Genomic DNA, 26,812 nt, shown 5'->3' with positions numbered 1-26,812 from the left:
ATCTCTTTGGTTCTGCTTTGCACCTGAGCATATCATTTTATTCTTCCAGGTTTCAGCTTGCCCTCAACATTCCAGAGAAGGATGAAAATGAGCTTCTGTGACACCCCTTTCTGTGTTTCATAGCAATAGTTAACCCTGGCAAATAAAGAAAGGGTAGCAGATGCTATAGTTACAGCTGAGTAGTACACATGGAGCCAAAACCCACCAACTTCGTGTAACCTCTCGGGTGCATGCTAAGGTATACTCTGGCCTGAGAAAATACAGTAACAATTGAAACAGATGAAGAGAAGTTTGTCTTCTGATCAGAAAACTGGAGCACCTTTTGAGCTGGGCTGAAACCTCTTGTTAAACCACCTTTTGCCTCAGTGTCCTTTGTTAATTCATCATGTAGGGTTATATTATCCGAGAGCTAGACTGCAGGTCCTAGAGCTGTTTTTGTAGGTTTTATTACTTTGGGCCAGAAGCGGTCAAAAAGACCTGACACCCAGAATTAATAAATCTGGAGAGGAATTGCTCAAAGATCAGAAGTTCTCAATTTTCTTTAAATAGCAGAAACCTTTTTCCCTTCACAAATCCTGTAGTGAGCCTCAATATAAATACAATATATAAAACAATTACGTTACACAGAAATAGTACCAATACAAAAATGGGTCTGGTCTTTTCCACACAATACTGATTTGCTTGGGGTCAGGACTCTGATACTCAAAACTGTGTTACTACCTCATGGGCAAGACGGTCAAAGAGATACTGCTGTGTCACCACCTCGTTCCAGTTCCTGTCCACCTCCTCCCCAAGATGGGTATCCTCACATTCCTTCAACTTGATCAGAGCTGTGACCTATTCCACCAAAGAAAGAAACCCTCAGATGTAGCATCACACCAGTTGCCCCAGCACACACTTGATCCTGTTTGGTCTGGTTTGTGACAGACCTGCTGTGATCCCTTCACTTGGGACCTGCCAGCAGGAAGGGGAGGGATGAAGCTAGGAAGACATTTTGGTCACATTAAGGTGGAACTACAAAACTCAAGATCTGGCCAAAGGAACAAAAGACCAGGCCAGCATTACTCACCTGGGTGTTGAAGGCTTCCTCAGTGAGGTTCTCGATCTTCTCCTCAAAGCTAGAAAGAAACTCTTCTATCTTCTTATCAACAACTTCAGAACTGAAACAAAATATCCTCAATTAAAAGTCATCAGAGGCAGCAGTTATGCTAACAGGTCCTATTCCCATGCTTTAATAAAACCAGTATTTTGCACCAAAAAAGAAAAAAAAAAAAAAAACCTGGTCTCAGAATGCAAAGGAGAAAAAAGGGCTAAGGCATGGTTCTAGAAAGAGACTGAAGTATTTTCTTCTAGGCTCACTACTCTTTCCCTAAGCTGAGTGAGAGAACAGAAAAGGACCCAACCCCTAACTCTAGCCCACCTTCTGACATCCTCAGCACATAAGCAGTGACAACCCATGCTTGACCCCGCTCCAAAGCTGAGAACCAACAAGACTTGAACCCTGGTTCTAGGATAAATGCCAGATCAGCCATCTCTGCTTTTCTTGTCCTCAGGCCCACTTAGAGGACACACTGGCAAGCCCTGCAGTGACCATGGGATACCACAGGACTTCAGTTAAGCCTTCTAGGATCATTGGAACCATTATTGATCCATCTTGGATCAGGCCATCTATGACCCACCCTGCATCTCCACCCCCCCCCCCCCCCCACCACTGCTGTGATTAAGTGAAGCAAACCCTATTCAGTCAGAGTTGCCTGACGTTTAAGGAAGCACCTATAACCCCCAATCTCCAGGCCAAGAATAATAGCTGGGCCCATCTACTCACTTGTATTTCGTTGCCTGAGTCCCCACGGTGACAGAGAATCCTAAAATCCCAGATGTGTTCCTACAGGTAGGGTAAACATGGTACCTACGGCCAGAATGAAAAGTTCTGTGAACTCAGGTAGTCCCCAGGGCCCTGCCCTCAGAGACTAGAGGTGAGTGGGAAGGGTTTCTGCACATCATAACTAGACCTGGAGATCTAGAAGAAAATCCAGATGGTATGCATCTACTTCATTTTTGGGTTAGGGTGTCCACCCCTCTTCTGAACTGAGAACTACGCGCCTTTTTCCTTGCTAATCTTTGAAACTTGACTGAACTAAAAACCTGATCATAGTCCAAGATGCAGATTCTAGTTGTTTTGACCAGTATGACTCTAAAACATGGAAGGACCAGCAAGCTCCAAGAGGCTGCGCTCACTCAGGATATGTGATAATACAGCCTGCAAAGTAAGCCCCAGACCTTTATTTGAGCTCAGTGCTCTTGCCAGCAGACTTACCCAAGGGTCTGCTTGGTTCGAAGGAAGTCAAAACAAGGCTCTTCCATGTGCATCTGTAATTCAACATACTACCCATCAGCCCAACTCCTCCCAGCACAGAAACCTCCATTTCTAACCCCCAAGTGTACATAACCCCAAAGTCCAGCCGCCCTTACTGCCTTCTTCCTAAATTGCCCAGGTCCCCTGTCCATGCTCATAGCAGATGACAATACTAAAAATAACCCTCTCACCTACCAAACAGGTCCCCGACCCCTCCCAAGTCCCTAGTTCCCAGGCAGAAAGGCCAGTCCTCATAGTGGGTCAGGGGCTCCTGAACACATTACTCTTCTTTATTACAACTTACCACAAGCAGCTCCATAAGAGTGTATTCTTTTAGACTCCTGGCACCTGACTGAAAGGAGAGGTTGGTCAGACCAACTGAAAATCCAATGGCTTACAGGACTTTTGAGGAATCAAGCTATTCTTGACAACCATTTATTCAGGAATCCATCCTACTCTCTTCCCCCAAGAGAACTGATCACACCCTCTATTTCCTTATTTACAACAATTTTGTTGACACATCTACCTTCCCATTAGACAGCCTGTGAGGACAGAAATCACACTTGATCATTTGTATTCTTGGCCCTTGCACAGGACTGTATGTCCCAATGGAGGTGAGTCCCAACTGGACTTTGGGTATTGGAGTAATACCCAACTTGCCAGCTCCTGCCCAAGACCCAAAGGACAAAACCTGAAGTTAGGTACTTGAAGTTCAAGGTCCTAAGGAGAAGAACAGAAAATATTTGGGATCAATGAAGGGTATCTGGACTGATTCCTCAGACAAAAAGGGTATGAATAGAAGCTTCTAAGGCCACACACAGGAACCCAAACCAGTCAATAAAAGAAATTCCTAAAATGCAGATAGATACCACACTTGGGAGACCACATCCTGGCTGTCCTGGAGAGTAGCAAAATGATGCAGTCAGAATGAAAGAAAGCAGGAGGCCAACAAGCAAGGATGCTGCTAGTACATCCCACAGTCATGCTCCTCTAACAGACTCTGTTCCTTCCCACTTCACTAGAGGAAGAGACTAAAAAGCCTGTGTGTCCTACAAGTCCTGTTCAGTTAGACAAGAAGATATTCTGTTCAAAATGCGCTCTGGGAGGAGGGAAGTGGTTCTGTAAAGAAAGCTTGTTTTGGAAGTGCTAAGAGGTAATGGATAGAAAGTACCTCAACAGACAAGGTTCCACAATATGAAATCTCACCCTACAACAGGTAAAGTACTATGGATTTTGAGCAGCAGAAACACTGGACATGTGGACAGGTCTAAGCAGGGCCAGGGATATCATTTATGAAATTTGGGCCCAGTAGTCATTTCAGCTTTAAATATTAAGCTGAGAACAGGGTGCCTGGGTGGCTCAAGTTGGTTAAGCATCTGCGTTCGGCACTGGTCAAGATCCCAGAGTACTGGGATCGGAGTCCTATATCCTGCTCCCTGCTCAGCAGGGAGTCAGCTTCTCCTCCTGCCCCTCCCCTCGTGCATGCTCACTCGCTAGCTCTCTTGCTCTCTCAAATAAATCTTAAAGAAAAGCTGAGAACCTGGATAAAAGCAAGCAAACTAGGTATCTATAGCCAGAGTGAGATAAGCGCCACAGACAAGGTAGGTCTCTATAGGAAGAAGAGGTCCAGGGCCAGAAACAGTAAAAGGACAAGGTGACAGGCCTGCCCAAAGCCCAGACCAGGAGCATCTTCACAGGGCCTGACAAGATAAGTGACTTCCTCGTGCAGGACACCCAGGAACCATAGCATAGGAACCCGAGTTGAAGAAGTCTGAGATCAGTCTAGAGAGGCACAGGTCCCCATTGTCCTAGAAGTAAGTGGGACTAACCACAAGTTATGGGCCAACTGAGACTGTTGAAAAGCTCTTACTTTAAGCCCCATCCCACCTTTCTAGAATGGTGTGGAAAGAACACAGGATCTGAGGACACAAGGAATAGATTCAAGCCCTAAATAGTATGACCTCAGGGAAGTAAGGGACTCTGGACTTCGTATTCATCATCAAAATACAGTGACAAGTCCTTTATCTCAGATGCTTTAAAACTTTTAATTATGACTCTGGTAGTCATTCTGTTTGCTATCTATTGATCGCTTGGCTTTACTTTTACTTTTGTCTCTTTTTCAAAACTGTCCTTTTAAAAAATACCCTGCTACTTGGGGTTTTTTCAGGGGAACACATGGGAACTTCCAACCACTCTTCAGTCTCTGTCCCTCTGGACTAGTAGTTGAATGATTCAGTGAAGCCCTATGATTGTAAAAGGATCCATTTCACTAATAGGAGCAATTTTTTTAATTCAATTGCTTCAGGAGGACAAATGACCCTAAGTATTAAAAGCTACAGAGGTAACTGCAAAAAGGCCTTGAAAGTCGTAGGGTCACGACTCCCAGGTACTTTGGACTTTTAGTGCCCTAGTACTTAGGCTTTAGTGCCCTAAAGATACTTAGCCATGAGGATGGCTGTCTGTAAAGGGGCCAACTAACCTGGTAGTACACAGTGACTTCAGAGTTGGCATCACCCTTGTTCAGAGCTCTCACTTTGCACAGGTGGTGGCCACTAGGCATCTCTACCACCTGGAACTGCACAGGCATCTCCTGTTCCAGAGGCATGAAGTTCAGCTTGCTGCAAAAGAATGAGTATGGGTCACTGCGCAGTGCCTTTATCCTCTTACCCCCACCCACAAACTGCTGTGAAGAAGAGGTCAGGCTGCCCACAGTCCCTTCTGAATTAACTTTGTTTACACAACCAGCCTCAAGAAATCCTACCACAAGGAGCATCATCCATTGTGGATTTAGTAATAACTGAGCTGTGGCTCAAGGCCCTACTGCTGGTAGGAATAAACAACTCCCACAGAGAAAAAACAAACCAATACTCACTCAACAACGTATTTCAGGAAATCCATTGATTCCTAGGAGGCAAAAGAGAAAATAACTATAGCAGGCTCTCCTGACATTAATTTCACCCAGAAGCAACTAATATCAATATTCTAATTCTTTAAGAAGCCCTGGATAGAATTAGGAAAGTAGATATAGTCTCTCAACAACACTGATTATGACTGTTGAAAATTAAGAGGCTCTCCACAACTGAACATCTCCTCTGTTCTCCCATTGGCATTCTGTTTACCTGTACACTGTGACATGATCAAACTTAACTGTTTGGGTTAGCCTACTAGGCTGTGTCCTCTGTGACACCTGTGACTGTGTTATCAAAACCTCGGCCTATAAATACAGAACATGGCATAGAGCAATAAAACAACACTTAACACTAAGTGAATGCTTCTCCCCTCTCAAGACTTCTTTTTTCTTATCTACAGAATTGGGCATAAAAGGAGGTGTCAGCTCAACTCTACAGTGGTTTCTACCTAGAGCAATTCATGGTACTAAGTCCTCTGGACCAAAAGGACCCCTGCCCACTACTCCCGCTGTGCTCAGAAAAGCAGGCAGCTACCCTGCTCCTCTCTCTGAGTTGAAGCTTTTAAACTTACGTGGGGAGGAAAGAAACTAAGGCTAGTTTGGGGGCTGGGGAATAAAGACAGGAAGTGGAGAGGAGACAACAGCCAGTCTCAAGAGTGGCCACTTATATATTCCATCAAAGGGCCAGTCTTGAGAAACCAGGAAGCCATGAAGAAAGATGGTCAACAGCCAAGTAATTTACGAAGAGTCCCAAACAAGCATTCTTGGCTGGAAGAGGCCTTTTAGTTACAAGATCCACAGACCTATCCCACTCAATATATGTCAGAACAAACTCCTCATATGCCCCCAAACCTATTTTCCCCACTCCTCCACCAACCCACTGGTTCAAGCAAGAAATTCAGGCATCATCTTAAACCCCTCCCTCCTCTATTAGACCCACATCCAATTAATCACTGAGTTTTAGCCATCCTCTACCACATTATTTCTCTTTCCATTTACTTTGCCTAACCTCAGGCTTCATCATTTTTTGCCTCAATGTGTGCGTGTGTGTATGTGTGTGTGTGTGTGTATGTAATAACAAAGTTTAGCATCTTAACCATTTTTAAGTGTACAATTCCACAGTGTTAAGTATATTTACAATGTTGTAAAATGGAACTCCAGAACTTCCTCACCTTGCAAAACTGAAATTCTGTACCCATAAAACAACTTCCCCTTTTTTCCACCTTCCCAACCCTTGGTAACCACTACTCCACTTTCTGTTTCTATGACTTTGACTACTCTGGATACCTCATAAACTCTGGAATCATGTCAACTCTTATAAAAGCCTCTTAACTGGTCCCTGCATCTTTCTTAACAACAAATCCCTTTTTAGATGCTTCACTGATTTTTCCATTTACTACAAGATAAAGCCCAAGCTCCTTAACACACAACCTTGATATACAAGTTCTGCCAAAGTGTGTGTGTGTGTCTGTGTACATCCCTCAGCATACCTCAGAGCTTACACTTTAATTTCTAAACTGTTTCCACACACAATCTTCAACAAGTAACCAATACCATGTATTTACCCAATCCATTTCATCCAAAGCTCTATCCATTATCAGCAATCTTCTCATTAAGAAAGTCTTGCCCTGCATCAGAATGGCCGTGCTATGACAACTCTACAGAGCTTCTCTTTCTGGAGAACTAATGCAATTCCAGAGCCCACAGCAGCATTCAGACCTAGCCAAGAGCAAGAGAGCACCTCACACTCACTGTGCTTGTGACATTTCCTTGTACCAGGCCTTCAACAAAGAGCTGGGATTTGAACTCCTTGACGAAGCTCAGCAGAGACTCCAGGGAAAGGCCATCCATCAAAGCCCGGTACTTGTCAATCATAGACCAACGGGCATATTCCAGGATTAAAAGCCGCACATCTCTGTTCAGAGGGCAGGGAATAAAAAAGTTTCATCATTTTGAAATGAATCTTAAGGTAAAAAAAAGATTTTGTTAAGTTTCTACAGGTGACATGTTTCTAAAAAGAATTTCTGGGGTGCCTGAGTGGCTCAGTGGGTTAAGCCTCTGCCTTTGGCTTGGGTCATGATCTCAGGGTCCTGGGATCGAGCCCCACATCAGACTCTCTGCTCAGCGGGGAGCCTGCTTCCCTCTCTCTCTCTTTGCCTGCCTCTCTGCCTACTTGTGATCTCAGTCAAATAAATAAATAAAATCTTTAAAAAAAAGAATTTCTATCATAAGATGGGAGAAAATGTCATAATCACCAAAAAGCACTTAAAATTACATACACAGGGGCGCCTGGGTGGCTCAGAGGGTTAAAGCCTCTGCCTTCGGCTCAGGTCATGATCCCAGGGTCCTGGGATCGAGCCCTGTATCGGCTCTCTGCTCAGCAGGGAGACGGCTTCCTTCTCTCTCTCTGCCTGTCTCTCTGCCTACCTGTGATCTCTGTCTGCCAAATAAATAGGTAAGATCTTTAAAAAAAAAAAAAAAAAAAACTTAAGCTTATAAAAAAAATTACATACACAAAATTATATATAGATTTGCTCTCTGATACAACTCACCTGTCTCAATTGCAAAATAAAAATTTCACATTAGTTGCCAGATGAGTCACACACCAATTTAGAATTATTACTATTTTTGTTTGAAATCTCATTAACATTTTATTAATTACTAGGGGACAGCATTATGGGAATCTATTACTGCAGTGACAACATAGTACACATAGTGGCTCTAGGCCAGAATCAGACCAACCTCTGTTCTTCATCCCCCCAACTTCTCCCACCCCGAACTCTCCTTCCTCCTCACACTAAACTTTGGAACGTGGCAAATTAATATCTGTGACTCAGTTTCTTCATCTGTGAAACAAGGGAAATAGTAATGGCTACCATTATAAGATTTTGGACAGAATTAGATAGATATATACAGATAAAGGTTTTATATGTAGCAAATAACAAATCGTCAATAAGTAGGTATAATTATTAGTCTACCACATTTTAATAAGGTAGTATTCAGGAGTTACTGGATACACAGGGCTATTTTTCATCATACTGAAAGTCCCAGACAACTCTCCTTTCCAACTTACATTTGGTTATTAGTTTCTATAACTTTTTATGACCAGATTATCAGTTACTACAGGTCTGACTCTTAACTGCCACCTGCCTTGCTTTTGAATTTTATTCATATGTGGGCTCCGTATAACTGTGTCAAAAAGGAGTGGTGGAGAGATGGGGTAACTAGGTGATGGACATTAAGGAGAGCATGTAATGTAAAATGAGCACTGGGTACTATGTAAGACTGATGAATCACAGGCTTCTACCTCTGAAACCAATAATACATTATATATTAATTAACTGAATTTAAATTTTAAAATTAAATAAAGAACTGACCATGAAATAAATAATTGTGTCAAGAGTAGGGTCTCTATAAAAGGTTGTGCTGTTTACCATTTCTAGATGCCCAGCAAGGAGATCAAGCAGGGGCTTGCAAGCCACGTGCACAAAGGGCTGTGTCTGCATAGAGGGGACTTTTTTCTCCCTCCCACAAAGGTTCTTCCTGCTGAAAGAGGGCACCCAAAAGGGTACTTTTTCTGGTTCACACAGAGCTACATCTGGGCCCTAGACAAAAGAACAGGCTCGGGGCACCTGGGTGGCTCAGTTGTTAAGCCTCTGCCTTCATCTCAGGTCATGATCCCAGAGTCCAGGGATCGAGCTCTGTATTGATCTTCCTGCTTCTGCCTCTCCCACTCCCCCTGCTTATGTTCCTGCTCTGACTGTGTCTCTATCAAATAAATAAATGAAATCATTAAAAAATATATATCTCTTTTAAGACTATGCTTTCAATTCTTTAATAAAAAAAAAAAAAACATAAAGAACAGGCTCTAATGAAAGCCTCAAGGGGTTATGAGCAGAGGGTTTAAGCATTATTATACAGTCAGAAGCCTTTTTCTGTCCTCTGGAAACTTGGCTGAATTCTGGATAGCTACAGTTGCCAGGTAAGTGACAGGTTAAGCAATTAAACTCAACTGTTTCATCACAACAACACCCAATATACTAAAATCAGTAGTAAAGCAATTTTGAGCTATAACAAAGCCAGCATTTCTTTAACCGTTGTTTACTTACAAACTTTGGAAAAAACATCCTCGTTTACCTTTAGCCTCTAAGTAGAGTAAGTAGGCTTATTTTAGTCCTACTCACAGTTACTTAAGCTATGTTTGGAAATCCTATAACCTGGGGGCACCTGAGTGGCTCATTAAATGTCTGCTTTTAGCTCAGGTCATGAGCCCAGGGTCTTGGGATGGAGCCCCTTGTGGAGCTCTCTGCTCAGCAGGAAGCCTGCTTCTCCCTCCCCCACTCCCCCTGCTTATATCCACTCTCTTACTGTCTGTCAAATAAATAAAATCTTAAAAAAAAAAAAAAAATCCAGGATGCCTGGGTGGCTCAGTTGGTTAAGCAGCTGCCTTCGGCTCAGGTCATGATCCCAGCGTCCTGGGATCGAGTCCCACATCGGGCTCCTTGCTCATCGGGGAGCCTGCTTCTCCCTCTGCCTCTGCCTGCCATTCTGTCTGCCTGTGCTCGCTCTCTCTCCCTCTCTCTCTCTGACAAATAAATAAATAAAATCTTAAAAAAAAAAAAATCCTATAACCCAATGGATGGTCTCCTTAACCACAGCCAATCCTAATTTGAAAAATTATTACTGAAACTACAGCCTCATTCCCTCTATACCTAACCCCTAGAAAGGCAAATACTTTCAAAATATAAGCTGATCCTATGTATACACACTTGGCCAGAGTTTCAGGCTTGATGAGGATGTTAAAGTAGGTCTTCTTCAACTGCTCAGTTATCATTGTGAAGACAGCTGGTGTGGAACTGAACTCTGCTAGGTAATCAATAATGAGCTGAAATAGTAGCTAAAAAGAAAAGAAAGAGGAGCCTTGAGTAAAGAAGCATGAAATCCACTATTCTTAAAGATTTTCTTCTTCCAAATAAACTTAAATAATTTTTTATTCACTATCTCCACCGCCCCTAAATGTGACTTTAACTGGGAGGGCATTACATTTATATATTAATTTTGGAAGTAATGACAACTTTTATCAAACTATCCTATCCAGTGTTGGCTGCAGAGAAACTGAGAGCAAAGGGCTGTGAAATCAAGCCTGAAGCAGAGGCTGTATTGCATGCATTGCTAGTAATTAGTAAATACGCTGCTCTTACGTGTCACCAGCCAAGAAAACATGCTAACCCACATCAATGAACATTTCTTTCTGTTTATACCAACTCATGCATAAGCCTCTATACTTGGTGCTTTAGGGACAAAAATATAAAATTTAAACCTCTCTATGAGCAAAACAGAACACTTGTACTTACAGGTAGTTTGTGGTTGAATCCCTTCACTCGAATAATTAAACCATGTTCTCCAGCTACCAACTTATACTCTAGCTGGGCCACATCTGCTTCATATGCTGGCTCCGCAAGGTTATGGGTAAGGATATTGACAAAGATATCAAAGAGGACCACACTGAGAGTATAAAATGCAAACAACACCATTAATTGGCAAGAAATAAACATGAACAAAAGTGCTTTGGAATAGGAAATTCCATGTTTAGAAAGACAGTGACTACTCCGTAATGTAGTTCAAAGGTAAATACAGCTTATGCAGGACTCAGTTTTATAGGCACATTACAGAATATCTACCTTCAGCAGTGCTTCCCAATCCTCATCATGTTATGCACACATGTAAAATGTTAGTGCTTATACTGAAAAATGGGGTACGTGTAAAAGGCAACTGGCCCAAAGGCTCTGGTCATCCCTGCAGCCCAGGTTTTCTGACTGACAAATTAAAAATCTGAGGGAAGGGAGGCGGTTAATACACTTTTTCAAGTGGTATTAATAAATATTAGTGCTGCCTCTCATTCTAAGGCTAGATTCCACAGTTTAAGCGGCAAAGGAACAAGTATACTAACATTTCCTGAGCACCTCTCAGGCATATTCTAGGACTGACCTCCCACAGTGCAGTTATCTATAAATACATGTTATTTGCTACAAACAAAGTATAATCAGATTCCTTGCCAGTTTCTAAATATAGGATCAACAGATGCATTTGTTCTTATTATAGACTGGAAGCTAATCCAAACTCATCTCTAAAGAACTTTCTCAATCCAGTAATACTATGACTACTGTACACTATCAGCATGTTTTATAACTGGGTGCTGGAAATGGAGCTGCCACAATTCCATTTTAATGTTTAGTATCAATACAAATAATTTGTTTAGGGCACAGAAAAAAAATACATAAATCAGCAGCACAGCTCAGTACTAATAGAGAAAATGACGGAATGATTCAAAATTAAACAAACAAAATAGTTTTTCAAAAAGAAACATTTTCCAGTAAAGGGGACAATTGCTTACTTTGCTGCAGACTTCTGTATCAAAGGTGAAATCAAATGGAAACGTATATAGGCTAAAAGAAAAAAAAAAAAAAAAGATGAGAAAATATAGGCCAGAGGCCTCAAATATTTTGTACATCTGCCAAATGCCCCTAACACATCACAGTTTCTAAAAATTCTGAAATAAACTATTAGCCCTTAAATCCTTGTTACATCTTTATCCTCAAGTTATCTTTAAAAAGTAGTATTTACCATTCTAAGTAGTATCCAGAAGGCACACTGTAGTCTGTGGGAAGATCAGATACATAGACACACAAAGGAGCCTAGGAATGCTGTATTTATTAATAGCTTTTTTCAGAGAAAATGTTTACAGAGGTATACATGTCAAAAACATTAAAGAACAATCTCAATGCTCAGAGAAAGCTATAGCAGAGACTTTCCAAAGAAGCTGAATAAATATTAACACCATTTTTAGAAACACTGGTAAGTAATTCTTACTTGAATACATAAGTATTCAAGTAATTCAAGTAAGTAATTCCCAATAAACTCAAGAAGGCCTAAGAGCCACAGAACAGTTGTGTTAAGCTTGGGGATCTGGGTTAAATGGCAATGAAAGGATTTTACTTTATTTATTTATTTTTTTGGATCCCAAGCTGCTTCAGTAAGTTCCTATGCTATGCACAAGAACAGAAAATAAAAATGCAACACAGTTTGGGTCAACTTTAAAGACATTTGGGTCAACATTAAGGACAAGAACTCTGAAGTCTATTTAACTGTATACTGTGATTCTCTTACAATAAAAGCAAAATGGTAGAGGGAGAGTGATGGAGGATATTTTACATTTGTAATACTGGAACAGGCTAGCTATTGTGTCTAAGAATAATTCCTTCAGCATACTCTTAACACACCACCCATTCCCTAAGATGGTCAAACACCTGGCTCTGCTTTCATTTAACTGCAAGAAGAGTATTTAGAAACAACTGCATTTTAGCCTTGAATCCTTATGTATTTCCTAGAATCTGTAATTTATATAAGGATTTCTGCAACTGCACTGGAGCACAGCCTGGATCTGATAGATAAGCCTAGAAAAGATCTTCAGGGCCGCCTGGGTGGCTCAGTCATTAAGCATCTGCCTTTGGCTCAGGTCATGAGCCCAGGGTCCTCAGACTGAGCCCGCATTGGGCTCCCTGCTCCTCAGGAAGCCTATTTCTCCCTCTCCCACTCCCCCTGCTTGTGTTCCCTCTCTTCACTGTCTCTCTCTCTCTCAAATAAATAAATACAATCTTAAAAAAAAAAAAAGAAAGAAAAGATCTTCAACTGGAAGAGGAAGGAGAAAGGGAGACAGATGACAGACACACAGAAATAGGTTGCTACCAAGTGGAGAAACAGTTGTACTTAGCTCACTCCTTTTCCAGAGGGAAACAGTTTACCTTTGGGAATTTTGAATTTGTTGTCTTTCTTATACCACAGGCAACCTTGTGGCGTATTCACAATTTTAACAGGGTATTCTGTCTCAGGGCAGTCAAAAGCTTTCAACATGAAGTCCGTGGCTAACAAAAGAAAAGAGTAATAATTCATTCAAGTAATTTAACATGATTCCCAATAATCTGTTCTTGGTTTTAGAAGTCTAGATAACTTTTCTTTGTGGCAAAAATAAGCCAAATTCAAATGCTAGAATATAATAAGTTAGAACACAGAAAAGAAAATTCTCTTGGCCTTTAAATGAACTCTGAAGATCTATAATTTCCTAATGATCAATTCTGATCTCTCCATGTTCTGCTTCTTTGTCTTTCTCAAAGATAGTCTTAACTGTAAGAGGGGCCTTTAGCCTTTAGTCAGGATAGTTGTATAAACCAATTTACAAACAAATCCATTCTTGAATGAAAATGTCTTTTATCAACCTTATGGACATTTGAAAGGTAACAAAAAAGCTCTGTTCTATCTAACTCAAACTTGGGATGGCTGGGTGGCTCAGCCACTTAGGTCTTCACCTCAGGTCATGATCCCAGGGTCCTGGGATCAAGTTCCGCATTAGGCTCCTTGCTCAGCAGGGAACCTGCTTCTCCCTCTGCCTGCTGCTCCCCCTGCTTCTGCTCACTCTCTCTCTTGCTCTTTCTCTGGCAAGTAAAATCTTACCCAAAAAAACAAAGTCAAATTTGTCCTCTAAGTTAATGAAAACATAAACTGTATGTAGGTGAGAAAAGCTACTTAAAGGAAAACAAGAATATAAAAAACTACTTGTTACATTTATTAAAAAGAACTGGGTTGTTTAGATACTCAAAGTTCAAGATGTGGAACTGAATTGTCTAAAATATATGAGAGTTTTTAAAAAGGCTTTTGGTCTTCTGAGGTTAGATACACATATCAAAATTAACCATTTGAAAGTGAACAATTGAGAAGTATTTAGTACACTCATAATGTTGTGCAACCACCACTTCTATCCAGTTTCAAAACATTTTCATCACCCTAAAAGGAAACCTTTATACTCCATTAAATAGTCACTTCCCATTATCCACTCCCCTGCCTCCCCGCCACTGGCAACCATCAACTTCTGTTCCATCTCTATGGATTTACATATCCTGGGTATTTCATATAAATGGAATCCTATATGACCCCTTATGTCTTGCTTCTTCAGCATAATGTTTTCAAGGTTCATCCATGTTGTAGCATGTACATACTTCATTTATTTTTAATGACTATTACTCCTTTGTATATATTTACCATAATTTTTTCATCCATTCATTCACTGATGGACATATGGGCTATTTCCCATTAATGAGTAATGCTTCCATGAACATGCATGTACATGTATTTATTTGGCTACTTTTTTTCAATTCTTTTGGGTATACACCTAGGAGTGGAACTGCTAGGGAAAATGACATTCTGATTAAATTAGTTATATCCAACTGTAACCTTTGACCTAGACCAGTGACCTTCTCATAGTTAGAATGTTTCCCATTGCAGGCAAGTAGACAGGCAGACAGATACACATATATATCTCTATACAGAACCAAAGTTCTTGAAATAATACCCTTTCCTTATAAAGCAATTAAACATTTCGCTATTTTCCATCCTGTTTGTTTTTTTTTTTTTAATGCTTTCATAACTCATTACACACTGACCTGAAAACCCACTACAATGATTTCACAAAACTTCTGGTTTAAAAAACACTAGAACAACCAGGAAAGATAATGGCTGTTCCTACAGAGATTTGACATAAAAGGATCAGCTATGACACACAAGAAAAAGCATAAGTTTCAGGCAGTCCTCTATTTTCTCCCTTCACCGACTGACTAGTCTAGGAAAAGTCACTTTGCCTTTTTAAGCCTCAGGTTTTCTCATTCAAAAAATTAAGAAAACAATGTTACTGGGAAGCTCAAATAGGAATTCGAATGACACTTTGTAAATGCACTATACAGCTGCTATTTGTTTTATTGATACATAAATGGATTATGTATAATAACTGCTTTTTCACCAACCTATGTACTTATTTTCAGCTGGAAGATGAAGATCTGGATTTAATTCAAAATTAGTCTTCCATAGTTCAGCCCAAGAGTTTTCAACATCTGTAGAGATGAAAAACAAACTGATCCAATAAAAAATGCTGAGAATTCTCAATAATAAACCAATTAACAACTAGCCTTCAAAAATCAATTTTTCTTTCTCAGGATAACTGTAATATATCCAGGCATGCTAGCCATTTACTACTCAAAGTGTGGTTAGTGGCACTGGTATCACCTGGGAGCTTATTAGAAATGGGGAATTTCAGGACCTACCCCAGAGCTAGTGAATAAGAATTTGTATTTTAATAAGATCTCTAGGTGATAAAAACATACACTGAAGTTTCAGAAGTACTCTTCTAAAACATAGTCAGAACTCCTCCCCAAACTATCCAGAAAACAGGATTTTTTCACTAGCCATAATAAATATAAACATAGTAGAAGTAATTTTCTGCAAAGCAGTGTGAATAATTTTCATTTCAAAGTAAACTTCTAAAAAAGTTTACACTTTTTTCCCATAGGAACCATCAGAAAATTATTAAGGAATAAAAATTCTCATATGAGTCAGATGAACTTAAACTTGTAAAACAATTATTAAAGTATTTTACCTTCCATACTATATTGAGTCCCAAACCATTTCTCCTTGAGGTCACATTTTCCCTCATTAGCACCAGACAGTAGAACAAGATTTGCTTTTTGCGGAACTAGCTGATTAAGGGCTTCAGCAATGACCTAATTGGGGTACGAGGGGACACACACACAAACACACACAATAACAACTTTAACCTAATACATCTCTGTTAAAAAGGCAAAGCCATATTAAGTTAGGCATCCCCAAGATCCTGACATCTTGATACACATGAAATTTATCTATACTCATGAACACCCCAATTTATAAAACTTCATTAGTCTATTAGTTGTTTCAAATGTTTCTTAATAATACTATAAACTGTGTTCATTTCAAATCCTACATAATAATAGAACTAGCAGTAAAAATAGCTCTCATTTACTAAGTTTTACTATGTGCCAGGTAGTCTTTAACATACATTATTTCATTTAATCTTAAAACAACTCTAAGTTATACTCAATTTTATAAAGAATACTACTCAGGTTCCTGTTAAAAGTTATGTAATTTGCTTGGGTTAAAGATTACATAATATGTACAGAACAACACAGCTAGAAATAGCAAATGTGGAGTTCTAAACAAGTTTGTACATGGTTCCAAAGACTATGCTTACACTACTTCATCCCCAAGAATCAGTAAAATGATCCCACAGCAAGGCCCCCTTCAATAATCCTTCAACTAAAGTAGGAGTAAACACAAGATTTTGTGAGTAAGGTCTGAAACCCTAACTACCAACTAAACACTATTTCTTTGAGAAAAAAACAATAAATGAAGGTTCAGAATAGAATACTTGGACCCCAGGGCCCAATCTTTCTAGGAGATAACAAGAATGTGTGATTACTGCTTTCTCCTTTACCTTTCCCTACCTCTAAAATTTTGGAATACCCTATTATCAAGGTTTCTCAACCTCAGCATTATTAATATCTTGGGCCAAATAATACTTTACTGTGGGGCGCTGTCTTTTGCACTGTAGGATGGTTAGCTGCCACTTCTGGCTTCTCACCCACTAGATGATCTGCCAAGAGCATCCCCCAGTTGTGACAACTGATATGTCTCCAGACATTGACAAATATCCCCTGGGGAGCAAATCATCCAACTGAAAACTGCTATGAGAACTCCTATGGAGCAAAATGACTTATTCCCAAAGAGGAAGGAAGGAAAAACCCAACCAAATATTTATTTGTATATAATATTATCTATAAGTCACATGTTACAAAATTCAGGGAATCTTACATTTCTCATACATATTTTCAAAATGGTTAAAATGTAATTGCCCAGAGTCTCTAACTGAGCTATAAGGTAAGCAAAACAACTCTCCAAGTAAGCCTAGCAACTAAAGCACATAATTCTTAGGAATCACTTTTTTAGTAGATGTTATGACCCTTGAAAAATAGTGACAATAATTGTACCTGACAAAAGGACTTGATTTTCTCCTCATATTTAAAACATGATCATATACAGCAATCATGAAAAATTACCCACAAAACTACTGATATTTCATTTAAATAAAAAATTCAACAAATTTAGCCAAGTTTTCTACATTTCCACAGTTCTTAAGTGTATCTCTGCACTTTGTCCCCCTCCTCTTTGTCTAAAAGTAACTCTTAGAAATGAAACCTTACTTCTGGCTTGTATTCAAAAAGAAGCTGATCTCCAGTGAGAAAGTCCTGTAGTGGGTACAGCTGCATGTTTTCACACATATTTTCCACATACTCAACTGGATCTGTCTGTAAAGAGAGAATTATTTCACACCAGAAACTTCCATTATTCTTAATTTACCACAAAACAGAAATAATTTTTCTTTTTTTTAAAGAGTGAAACCAAAAGCTTCTGAACAGATATATACTGTGCAGATATAATTTTGGCTAAGAATTTGATCCTCACTCAAGCCTCACACTGGGCATAGCAATACTTTAAAAAAAAAAAAAAAGAGGGAAAGGGGAGAGGATAATTTGATGCTCAGAATTCTAAGAAAAAAATTTACCACCTTAAGGAATTTAACCTGACATCCTCCCATCCCCATTCTGAGCCCTATAACACACTAGGCTCTGATCATGTCATAGCCTCATCATGAGAGCATTACAATACTGAACTGTAAATGCTTGTTTAGAAGTACCCCATGTGACTGATGTCCTTAAAGAGAGTCTTCATCATTTTATCACTATAGCCCTATGACCAAAAACTACCTATAAACATGAATCAATGCAGAAATCAAAATGTGTCATTAGATAAAAGTCTTGATATTAGAAATTATATTAATCAGTATATTTCCTCAATTTAAAACTGAAAGAGTAACCAAAAGTTCTCTAACCTATGAAATGAAAATGCTTTTTCAAAGGAAAGCAAATACTTATTGAGCACCCAGACGTTCAGAATCTTAAAACTGCCAACTCCTTCAGATACCAAGTGGTTCCACTCCTACATTTTATAAGGAAATACACTTGCCCAAAGCCACACAGTAAATAAAAGGCTGAGTAGACACTAGAACTTGGACCTTCTAATGTAGCAGCAAACACTCTTTCCAAAATACCACACTATTCAGTCTTTTACTAGACACGATGGGTTTTTCTCTCATCTAATGGGAGACAGAAGAGAACTGAAGGTTACTGAATTCATGGAGAAGAAATAAGACATGCATACATTGAACTAGAGACCACAGGTATATGTTATCTACTATATTATCACATAAAAATAGAATAAGAAAAAAATAGAAAATGTTAGCTTTTTTGTTCCACTTCCTACCTCAGGAAACATTCCTGAATCATCAAGTTGACTGGTCACTAAGGTGCTATTATTATTTAAAACAATTCCACCTACTCTGTTCTCATTTTATTTTTAAGTAATTTATTCTCACCAGCCACTTACTTATAAATTAACTGCTCTGGTATGCAACAAAACTGAATGATTCAAAATATTTCCTATAAGAAACCACTAAGGACCCTGGCTAAAAGCAAATCTCTAGTGCCAAGGCAATGAAACAGGTATTAAGAAAAACACTTAAATGCTACTCTTTCATTTTTTTAAAGATATAATTTACATATCATAAAATTCACACTTTTAAAGTACACAATTAAAAATGAAGTAAAATTTAAAATAAAGTGTACAAAGTGGTACAACCATTCACCACCATCTAGTTGGAGAATATTTGCTTTGCTCCAGAAGGAAACTCCTATAACCATTAAACATTCGCTCCCTACTACCCACTCCCCCCAGCGACTGGGAACCATCAATCTGTGCTGTATCTCTATGCTTTACCTACTCCGGAAATTTCATATAAATGGAATCATATAACATGTGACCTGTGGTGACTACCTTTCACTTAACATGTTTCCAAGGTTCATCCATGTTGTAGCATGAATCAGTACTTTATTCCTTTTCACAGCTCAGTAATATTCCATCGTGTACATATTCTATATATTGTTTAACCATGCATTCGTTGACATTTAGGTATTTGCACTTTGGGGGCTATACTGCTACTAGAAATACTTGTGTACAAGTATTTGTGTGGACATGTTTTCCATTCTCTTGGGTGAATACCTAGAAGAACTTACAGTAGAGCTCATATGGTAATTCTGTTTAACTTTTTAAGGAACTGCCAAACTGTTTTTCCAAAGCTGCTATACCACTTTACAATTCCCACCAGCAATGTATGAGGATTCTAATTTCTCTATTTCTTCTCCAACACTTTTTATTATCTGTCCTCTAATTTTTTTTATCTACTACAAACTTTTATTGCCTTATTATTACATTATTTGTTTTCTGCCTACAAAAAGGCACTTAAACACCTTGTTCTAGTTCATATTGTTGATTTATGAGACATACTGAGTCCAAGTTTCTATAGGAAATAATTTGTTTTAATTTCTTAATTAAGGGTACCTGGATGGCTCAGTCAGTTGAGCAGCTGTTTGGCTCAAGTCATGATCCCAGGGTCCTGGGATCGAATCCTGGGTCAGGCTCCCTGCTCAGCAGAGAGTCTGTTTCTCCCTCTCCTTCTGCCCCTCACCCGTGGCTCACACTCTCTCACAAATAAATAAAATCTTAAATAAATAAATAAGAAAATAAACAAATAAATTTCTTAGTTAAAATAAGACTGCTTTGAATAGTTTAAAAAGGGCATTCCCACTTGCCTTTGATGAAGACCAGAAAAAGTCTAAAGAAGAGATATTCTAACTTTGTTTTTAAAAAAAAAAAAAGTATAAAAGCCAAAATAAGCTGAGCTGGGGCGCCTGGGTGGCTCAGTGGGTTAAAGCCTCTGCCTTCGGCTCAGGTCGTGATCCCAGGGTCCTGGGATCGAGCCCCGCATCGGGCTCTCTGCTCAGTGGGGAGCCTGCTTCCTCCTCTCTCTCTCTCTCTCTCTCTCTGCCTGCCTCTCCGCCTACTTGTGATCTCTCTCTCTGTGTCAAATAAAATCTTAAAAAAAAAAATAATAAGCTGAGCTACTTGATTTAATTTAGCAGTTCACACACAGATATAGACCTTTCTGATTTGTTCTCACTTTGCACTGATTAGGTTTTAATCTAAGATGTCTTGGGCTCATGTTTTAAAATCAAGACAAGTATTCATGAATATTGCTAATGGTAAAAATAGGAACTACAAAAATGGGGAGATGTCAGTAAAAAGACATCTTGAAATGATCTGCTAAGAAGAAACTGGAGGGGCAGAACAAAAATGTCATTCAACCAATGCTAAAAAGCTGATCCCCCCAAAAAAGAATCTGGGTATCTCTTAGGGTTGTAGTCCACAATTCTTGATCCCACTCCTTCCCTGCCATAGTTCTGACCCACATGCTGCCACCACAGCTGATAAGGACACTGAACAAAATTACTCCTAGTAAGGTAAATGGGAGGACTTGTGGAGTTCTATGCCTGTAAGTCCACTTACGGGGGGCGTGTCTATAGGGCCCTGTAATGGCCAATAGATGTGTCAAAGCAGCCTGTTTTCATAGAATAAGATTTTTATTTCTATTTCAATGATTCAAGTATACAGAGCAGATTACATAGGAATCAACAGTAACTGAAAGCTTACAGTTTTTGTGACCTTGTCCTCATGTACCTAAATCTTCTCTACTTATAGTAGATATTCAGGAAATCATCTCTGGTGATGACCAAAAAGGCAGCTTCAAGAAGCTCTATGAAGCAGTTCTAAATCAGGGGTTTTTAATCCAGGGTCCACAGACATTTCCCACAAGATATATCAATGAACAAATTCAGGAGTGTGTATGTGCATGAATTGGCTGGGAAGAAATTACGTATTTATTTTCAGTAACCTCTAAATTAGCATTTTTTTTTTAAAGATTTTATTTATTTATTTGTCAGAGACAGAGGGAGAGAGAGTGAGCGAGCACAGGCAGACAGAGAGGTAGGCAGAGGCAGAGGGAGAAGCAGGCTCCCTGCCGAGCAAGGAGCCCGATGTGGGACTCGATCCCAGGACGCTGGGATCATGACCTGAGCCGAAGGCAGCCGCTTAACCAACTGAGCCACCCAGGCGTCCCTAAATTAGCATTTTTATTCTATTATGAATATAGGTACAAACCACACTTGTATTAGCGGCATCTATGACTAACCAATAAAAATCACAATATAGTTGGGTACCTCAGTGGCTCAGTCGATTAAGCATCTGCCTTCAGCTCAGGTCATGATCTTAGGGTCCTGGGATCAAGCCCCACATCAAGCCCCGCATCAAGCTCAGCAGGGAATCTGCTTCTCCCTCTTCCTCTGCCCCCCCACCCCCTGTGCGTGCTCTCTCAAATAAATAAGATCTTTTAAAAAAAGGAATCACAATATAGTTCTCACAGATATCTCACACTCACTGCTACTTAAAACTGAAGTAACTGTTAGACTTTATTATTTAATGTTAATAAAGATACACATTTATTTTTTGAACATTTTGAGTACTTTACTTCAATATTCCTTCAAAAACTACTGTATTTTATTTCACTTAGAAACACTATTTTATGAATTATGTAACATATATGTAATATACAAATTACACATATAATTGTGTAACATATATGTTACACAATATGTGTGTATACGTATCTTTTTTTCTTTAAGTAGGCTCCACACCCAGTGTGGAGTCCAATGCAGGGCTTGAACTCATGACTCTAAGACCTCAGCTGAGATCAAGAGTCAGAAGAATAACAGACTGAACCACCCAGGCATCCCTGGTTTGTGTAATATCTGACAACATTGTTTCAATGTAATTTCCTGGGTGCGACAATTTTAGTGAGGTTTATGCAAAAGAATACATTTGTGTAGCAGATATATGCTACAAAACGTTCAGAAGTGAAGTACCATAATATCTGTAATTAAATCTCAAATGTTTTGGGAAAAAGATATGCATACATGCACATGCATATATAAGGAAAGAAAGAAATAGAAAATATGGGGCACCTGGATGGCTCAGTCAGTTGGGTGTCTGCCTTTGGTTCAGGTCATGACCCCAAAGTCCTGGGATCAAGTCCCACCTCAGGCTCCTTGCTCAGCAGGGAGTCTGCTTCTCCCTCTGCTCTTCACCCTGTTTGTGGTCTCTCTTGCTCACTCTCTCTTTCTAAAATAAAATACTTTTTTAAAACCACAAATTTGTCCTTTAAAAAAAGAGAACAGAAAATATGGAAAGCTATTAACTAGTGAATCTAGGTGAGGGAGGGATAAATCAGTGGTCACTGTACCACTATGATCTGAGAGCTTAAAAAGTTGAAGGGATGAAAATACTATTCTGAGGATTCAACAGATTTCCAAAGAGATCCAGGACACAAAAAGTGTTTTTTTTTTTTTTTCTTTCAAGATTTTATTTGACAGAGATCACAAGTAGAGAGAGGCAGGCGGGTGGTGTTGGGGGAACTAGGCTCCCTGTTGAGCTCCCCATTGATGTGGGGCTTGATCCCAGGACCCTGAGATCATGACCTGAGCCGAAAGCAGAGGCTTAACTCACTGAGTCACCCAGGTGCCCCACAAAAAGGGTTTTAAAGAAATCCTGCTTTAAACTCCTTACCTTTCAGCCTTACATTATACCTTCCTTTCAAAGACACATAGGATCATTTACTTTTTCACAATAACCCAGAATTCTTTATTTATGTTTTTCTCATTGCTTACAGTGTATCCAACCTTATCTGTTTTTAATGCTGAACTCAATTCAAATTTACCACATCCATGGAGCCTTCCCTGATTCTATTCAGATGGAAGGCAAATGTTCTCCTTGCCCTGAAATCCTAAAGTACACTGTTTCTCATAGTACATATGGTAATTATCACAGAATTATCCTGGAGAATGTCTTCGTAATATCAGAATTCCCAAAATATCAAGGAACATAGCAAGTTATCCATGAATGTTTATCAAAGGACAGACATTTTATTCATAGATAAAATGACTGTCACACAAGATCTGTGTCAATCCGCCTAATGCTCTCACTGTTACTCAAGATATGTACTTAAAAACACAAGAGTTAATTTTCAGATAACCTCAAGGCCATCTTAGGACTCACATGACAGAGAGTGGCAGAATTAAAACTCCAGTGACACTTCCAAAAAGAGGAATAATGTCCACACCAGTTTCAACTTGGTCACAGATAACACTCAAAAAGAATTTGACTTCCAGTACCTGTTCTTGGTAATGAAATTCATTATCCTCAATTTTCTGAATCTCTTCAAAAATTCTGTGAAAGAAGAAATTTTTAAGTAGAAGATGTATTTAAATTTATTGGAATCTTCAGCAAGGAAAGAGGAAAAAAAACAGACTGGCTACATTAATGTAAACCCTTAATGTTTCAAGTTTCCCATGTGAATACATGTAAAAGAATCAGAATATGGAGCCAGTGAAGGAACTTAAGCAGGAAATGCCTGAAAAACCATCATGGTAGGACCAAAACATGTTTATTTGGCAGACTAAAGGCTAAAACATACTAGGACTGATTTCTAGCCTAATTCTACTATGTACATATTACCTTTTTTCTGGGCCAAGCTTCTGCAGCATTTTCAAATACTGAAAGACAGTATGAGCAACCTGAAAACAAAACATCTGATTATGTTTTTGCATAAAGTAATATCTATATTTCTTAAATTCCATTTTAATTATTTACCTCATAGAAATGTTCATAACCCTCATCAGTCAACGTAATGGAAATGCTGAACACTGAGTAAGTAGAATTTTGCTCAAATCCTGTCTCACCATTTCCACCAAATAGTGCAAGAGCCCAGCACCTATTGTTAGGAAAAAATGAATCCACTCAATTATCTTGGGATTGACAGTCTACAAATACTTCAAATTAACAAAATAGGTAGGCTTTCTATGTAAAATTTGGGAAACTCAGAGGAAAACATGCTTTCCAAAAGTAAGTTTAAAAGTATAAATTTTTGAAGTACAAGGCCTCCCAAGCAACTGTACTATATGCAAGAATCACCAGGAGATAACAGCCATATTTATGGAAGCACTGATACATATTATAGCATAGTAATAATATTAATAGTTTTATGAAGAGACAGAAGTTTCTGTTGAAGAGAACAGCACCAAATATTAAAATTATGGTTGCTGGGAGGCATTTCGTTCATCCCATTTGAACCTGTCTCTGAGAAGAAGCTTAAAATACTTCAGATATATCCCTACTTGGGATATCGAATGAGCTCTTTGAGACTATCAGCTAACCTCTATAGGTTGTCTAAGAAAGAAGCAATGAGACTCTGTCTTTTTCCTGACTAGAATAATCCTGCAAACCTAAAACAAGAAGGGAAGAAACCAGAATGAAGAATGTAAAATTCTAATAAAGTCCGGTAAGGTAGAAAAACTGTGCACATCTTAAAGCATATTGCATTTATTGTGTAAGATATACATGTAACTAATACCATTAGTTTATTCTTTTACAATAACCCTAGTCTTTTAGCTTTCTTTGAATGTTCTAGTCATACCACTCCTTTAAAGTACTTACTTAAATTTCTCATCTTCCTCTCCATTCTTGAATTAGTGTACAGAAAAATCAAACAAGGAAGTACTTTAATTATTGGTCCTGATTTAAAGCTATCTTTCTATGATTTGACTAGGCAACTTAACCAAGTGCTTAAATGCATTAGGAAACATTCTGCTAACACAGTTGCATATAATGTTCACAGTCCTACTATTTGTTATGATTTCTCTGCCCAGTGTAGTTTTCTTTAAAGTCCACCTTCCGGGTTGGGAAAGGCAGGAGATCCACAGCATTTAAATAATTGACCTCTTTACCATTCAAATCTAAATTCTTGATTAGAGCTAAGCTTTTATGTAACTCTGGAATCCATTTATTTATGATTTTTTAAATTTTGTGTATAACTAACTTCCAATAAGGGCTAAAAGGTAGCTTCTGAGGAAATGCACAAATACAATAGGGCTATTAAAATAATTTAGGTATTAAAGTGACTATAATTAACCATTAGATCTGATTCTAGGTTTTCTGGCAGATAAAACAAGAAGAATAGGTTATAGAATTCTTATTGTCTATTATATTTCAGAGATTGCTACACTGAAAATACTTAATAATTAAATACTTGCTTTTTTCTAAGGTAAGAAAGTATGCTGCCTTTGCCTTCATGCCCAACCAGCCAAGAGATATAATGAAGTGGCTTCACCCTTTAAAAAGAAATGTTAAGGTCAAAAATAAAAATAATTAAGGTATAAGCACAGAAGGAATTCTTACTTCAAATATTATGATATTTAAGAATATGATTATAAACTTATCACATAAATTCCACCACACATGAAATTATTATTAACTTGATAATAGCACAGTAAATACAGAAAACATGGTAAAATTTAACTTCTTTATCTGAAATCACTGAATGAGTATGATCATTTCAAAACTAAGACTACAACTTTTTCTCTTGAATGCCAAACTTTTTTTTATGGTAAAATATTTCATTTTTGTTTCACCTCAAATGGAAATAATATAGATTATCATTTTAGAACCTAATACAGAGAATGAGTCCCTCAGTGTCAGGAAAAACTTTCAGTATTGCATCAAGCTCTGTAGTAAAATGAAATGTATTACTTTATGGGTCAGAAAATCTAGCTTATAGTTTTAGTTATTCCTTTAAGTAAATTCATGATCTTGAACAGGAGACATAACCTCATTGTATTTTCTTTTTCTCTTCACTTGCCCAGCGACTTACTCATAGAGTTTTCATGACAATGTAACAAGTGTAAAAATGTTAGTCTGAGTAATTATATACATATTATTTAAATTGTCTTTTCCCACTGGCTTCTACTATAATTTCAGAAATGTATTGCTACAAAATAAAACTACAGAAAAATAAAGTTAAGAAATCTAAGCATTCTTAAATTTTAAAATTAGTTTATGGAGTTCAATAAACTCTTAAAAGTTAAGTTATAATATTGGGATCTTGACTACATTAAACAATCTTCAAACCCCACACAAAATTGTTTGAAAATATGAACTTGAATTATATCTATCCTAGGACTGATATAGGGGAAATAAATTAAAGAATGAATGCTGTAGATTACACAACATCTGCATCTGAAAAAAACTAATGGTTTTGTATTTGGCTACTCTGTAGGTATAAACAAGGGTAGGAAGGGAAAAAATAAAACAAGATGGGATCCAGCAGGAGACAAACCATGAGACTCTTAATCTCACAAAACAAACTGAGGGGTTGTTGGGGTGTGAGAGGTTAGGGATAGGGTGGCTGGGGGATGGACATCGGGGAGGGTATGTGCTATTGTGAGTGCTGTGAAATGTGCAAGCCTGATGATTCACAGACCTGCACCCCTGGGGCAAAAAATACATTATATGTTAATTTAAAAAAATAAAATAAAATAAAATAAGCCATTTCATCCTTAAAAAAAAAAAAAAGAGTTCAGATTCTAAAATTTAAATGTCAGTGTTCAGATGTCAACTCTGCCAATTACATGTTGTATGACTTTGAGCATCTGTAAAATTAAAAGATAACTAATTTTTAAAAAGGGGGGGACTTCTTTGTGGGGAACAAAAAAAAAGGCTTCCCCAAAAGGCTAATTCACAGAATTAGAGATTCAAGATGAATGATGAAGGGCATATTAAAACAAATAGCC

The 26,812-nt window shown here is 38.4% G+C and overlaps 2 protein-coding genes across 3 annotated transcripts in view; one reads left to right on the top strand and one right to left on the bottom strand.

Moving 5' to 3' along the window:
• OSBPL9 (oxysterol binding protein like 9) overlaps positions 1-5,362 on the top strand; it is a 177,945-nt gene extending 172,583 nt beyond the window's left edge. The window contains exon 26 of the mRNA XM_047727123.1: positions 50-5,362. The gene's annotated coding sequence lies outside the window, so the exon portion shown is untranslated. The remainder of the gene's footprint in view (positions 1-49) is intronic.
• The window catches only part of NRDC (nardilysin convertase), a 108,911-nt gene that overhangs the window by 946 nt on the left and 81,153 nt on the right, over positions 1-26,812 (bottom strand). For both annotated transcript variants that reach the window (XM_047727120.1, XM_047727121.1), the window contains 19 exons: positions 25,277-25,354; positions 23,838-23,958; positions 23,703-23,761; positions 23,360-23,414; positions 17,384-17,488; positions 15,745-15,868; positions 15,116-15,202; positions 13,067-13,186; positions 11,659-11,710; positions 10,619-10,769; positions 10,034-10,161; positions 7,017-7,179; positions 5,229-5,260; positions 4,836-4,974; positions 2,661-2,708; positions 2,318-2,370; positions 1,826-1,909; positions 1,070-1,160; positions 721-837 (listed from right to left, as the gene is read on the bottom strand). In XM_047727120.1, the coding sequence (XP_047583076.1) occupies positions 721-837; positions 1,070-1,160; positions 1,826-1,909; positions 2,318-2,370; positions 2,661-2,708; positions 4,836-4,974; positions 5,229-5,260; positions 7,017-7,179; positions 10,034-10,161; positions 10,619-10,769; positions 11,659-11,710; positions 13,067-13,186; positions 15,116-15,202; positions 15,745-15,868; positions 17,384-17,488; positions 23,360-23,414; positions 23,703-23,761; positions 23,838-23,958; positions 25,277-25,354 (1,807 nt within the window). The remainder of the gene's footprint in view (positions 1-720; positions 838-1,069; positions 1,161-1,825; positions 1,910-2,317; positions 2,371-2,660; positions 2,709-4,835; positions 4,975-5,228; positions 5,261-7,016; positions 7,180-10,033; positions 10,162-10,618; positions 10,770-11,658; positions 11,711-13,066; positions 13,187-15,115; positions 15,203-15,744; positions 15,869-17,383; positions 17,489-23,359; positions 23,415-23,702; positions 23,762-23,837; positions 23,959-25,276; positions 25,355-26,812) is intronic.

This window comes from Lutra lutra, chromosome 4 (assembly GCF_902655055.1).
Source record: "Lutra lutra chromosome 4, mLutLut1.2, whole genome shotgun sequence".
In the NCBI taxonomy this organism is placed as follows: domain Eukaryota; kingdom Metazoa; phylum Chordata; class Mammalia; order Carnivora; family Mustelidae; genus Lutra; species Lutra lutra.
This window is presented reverse-complemented; position numbering and strand designations above follow the sequence as displayed.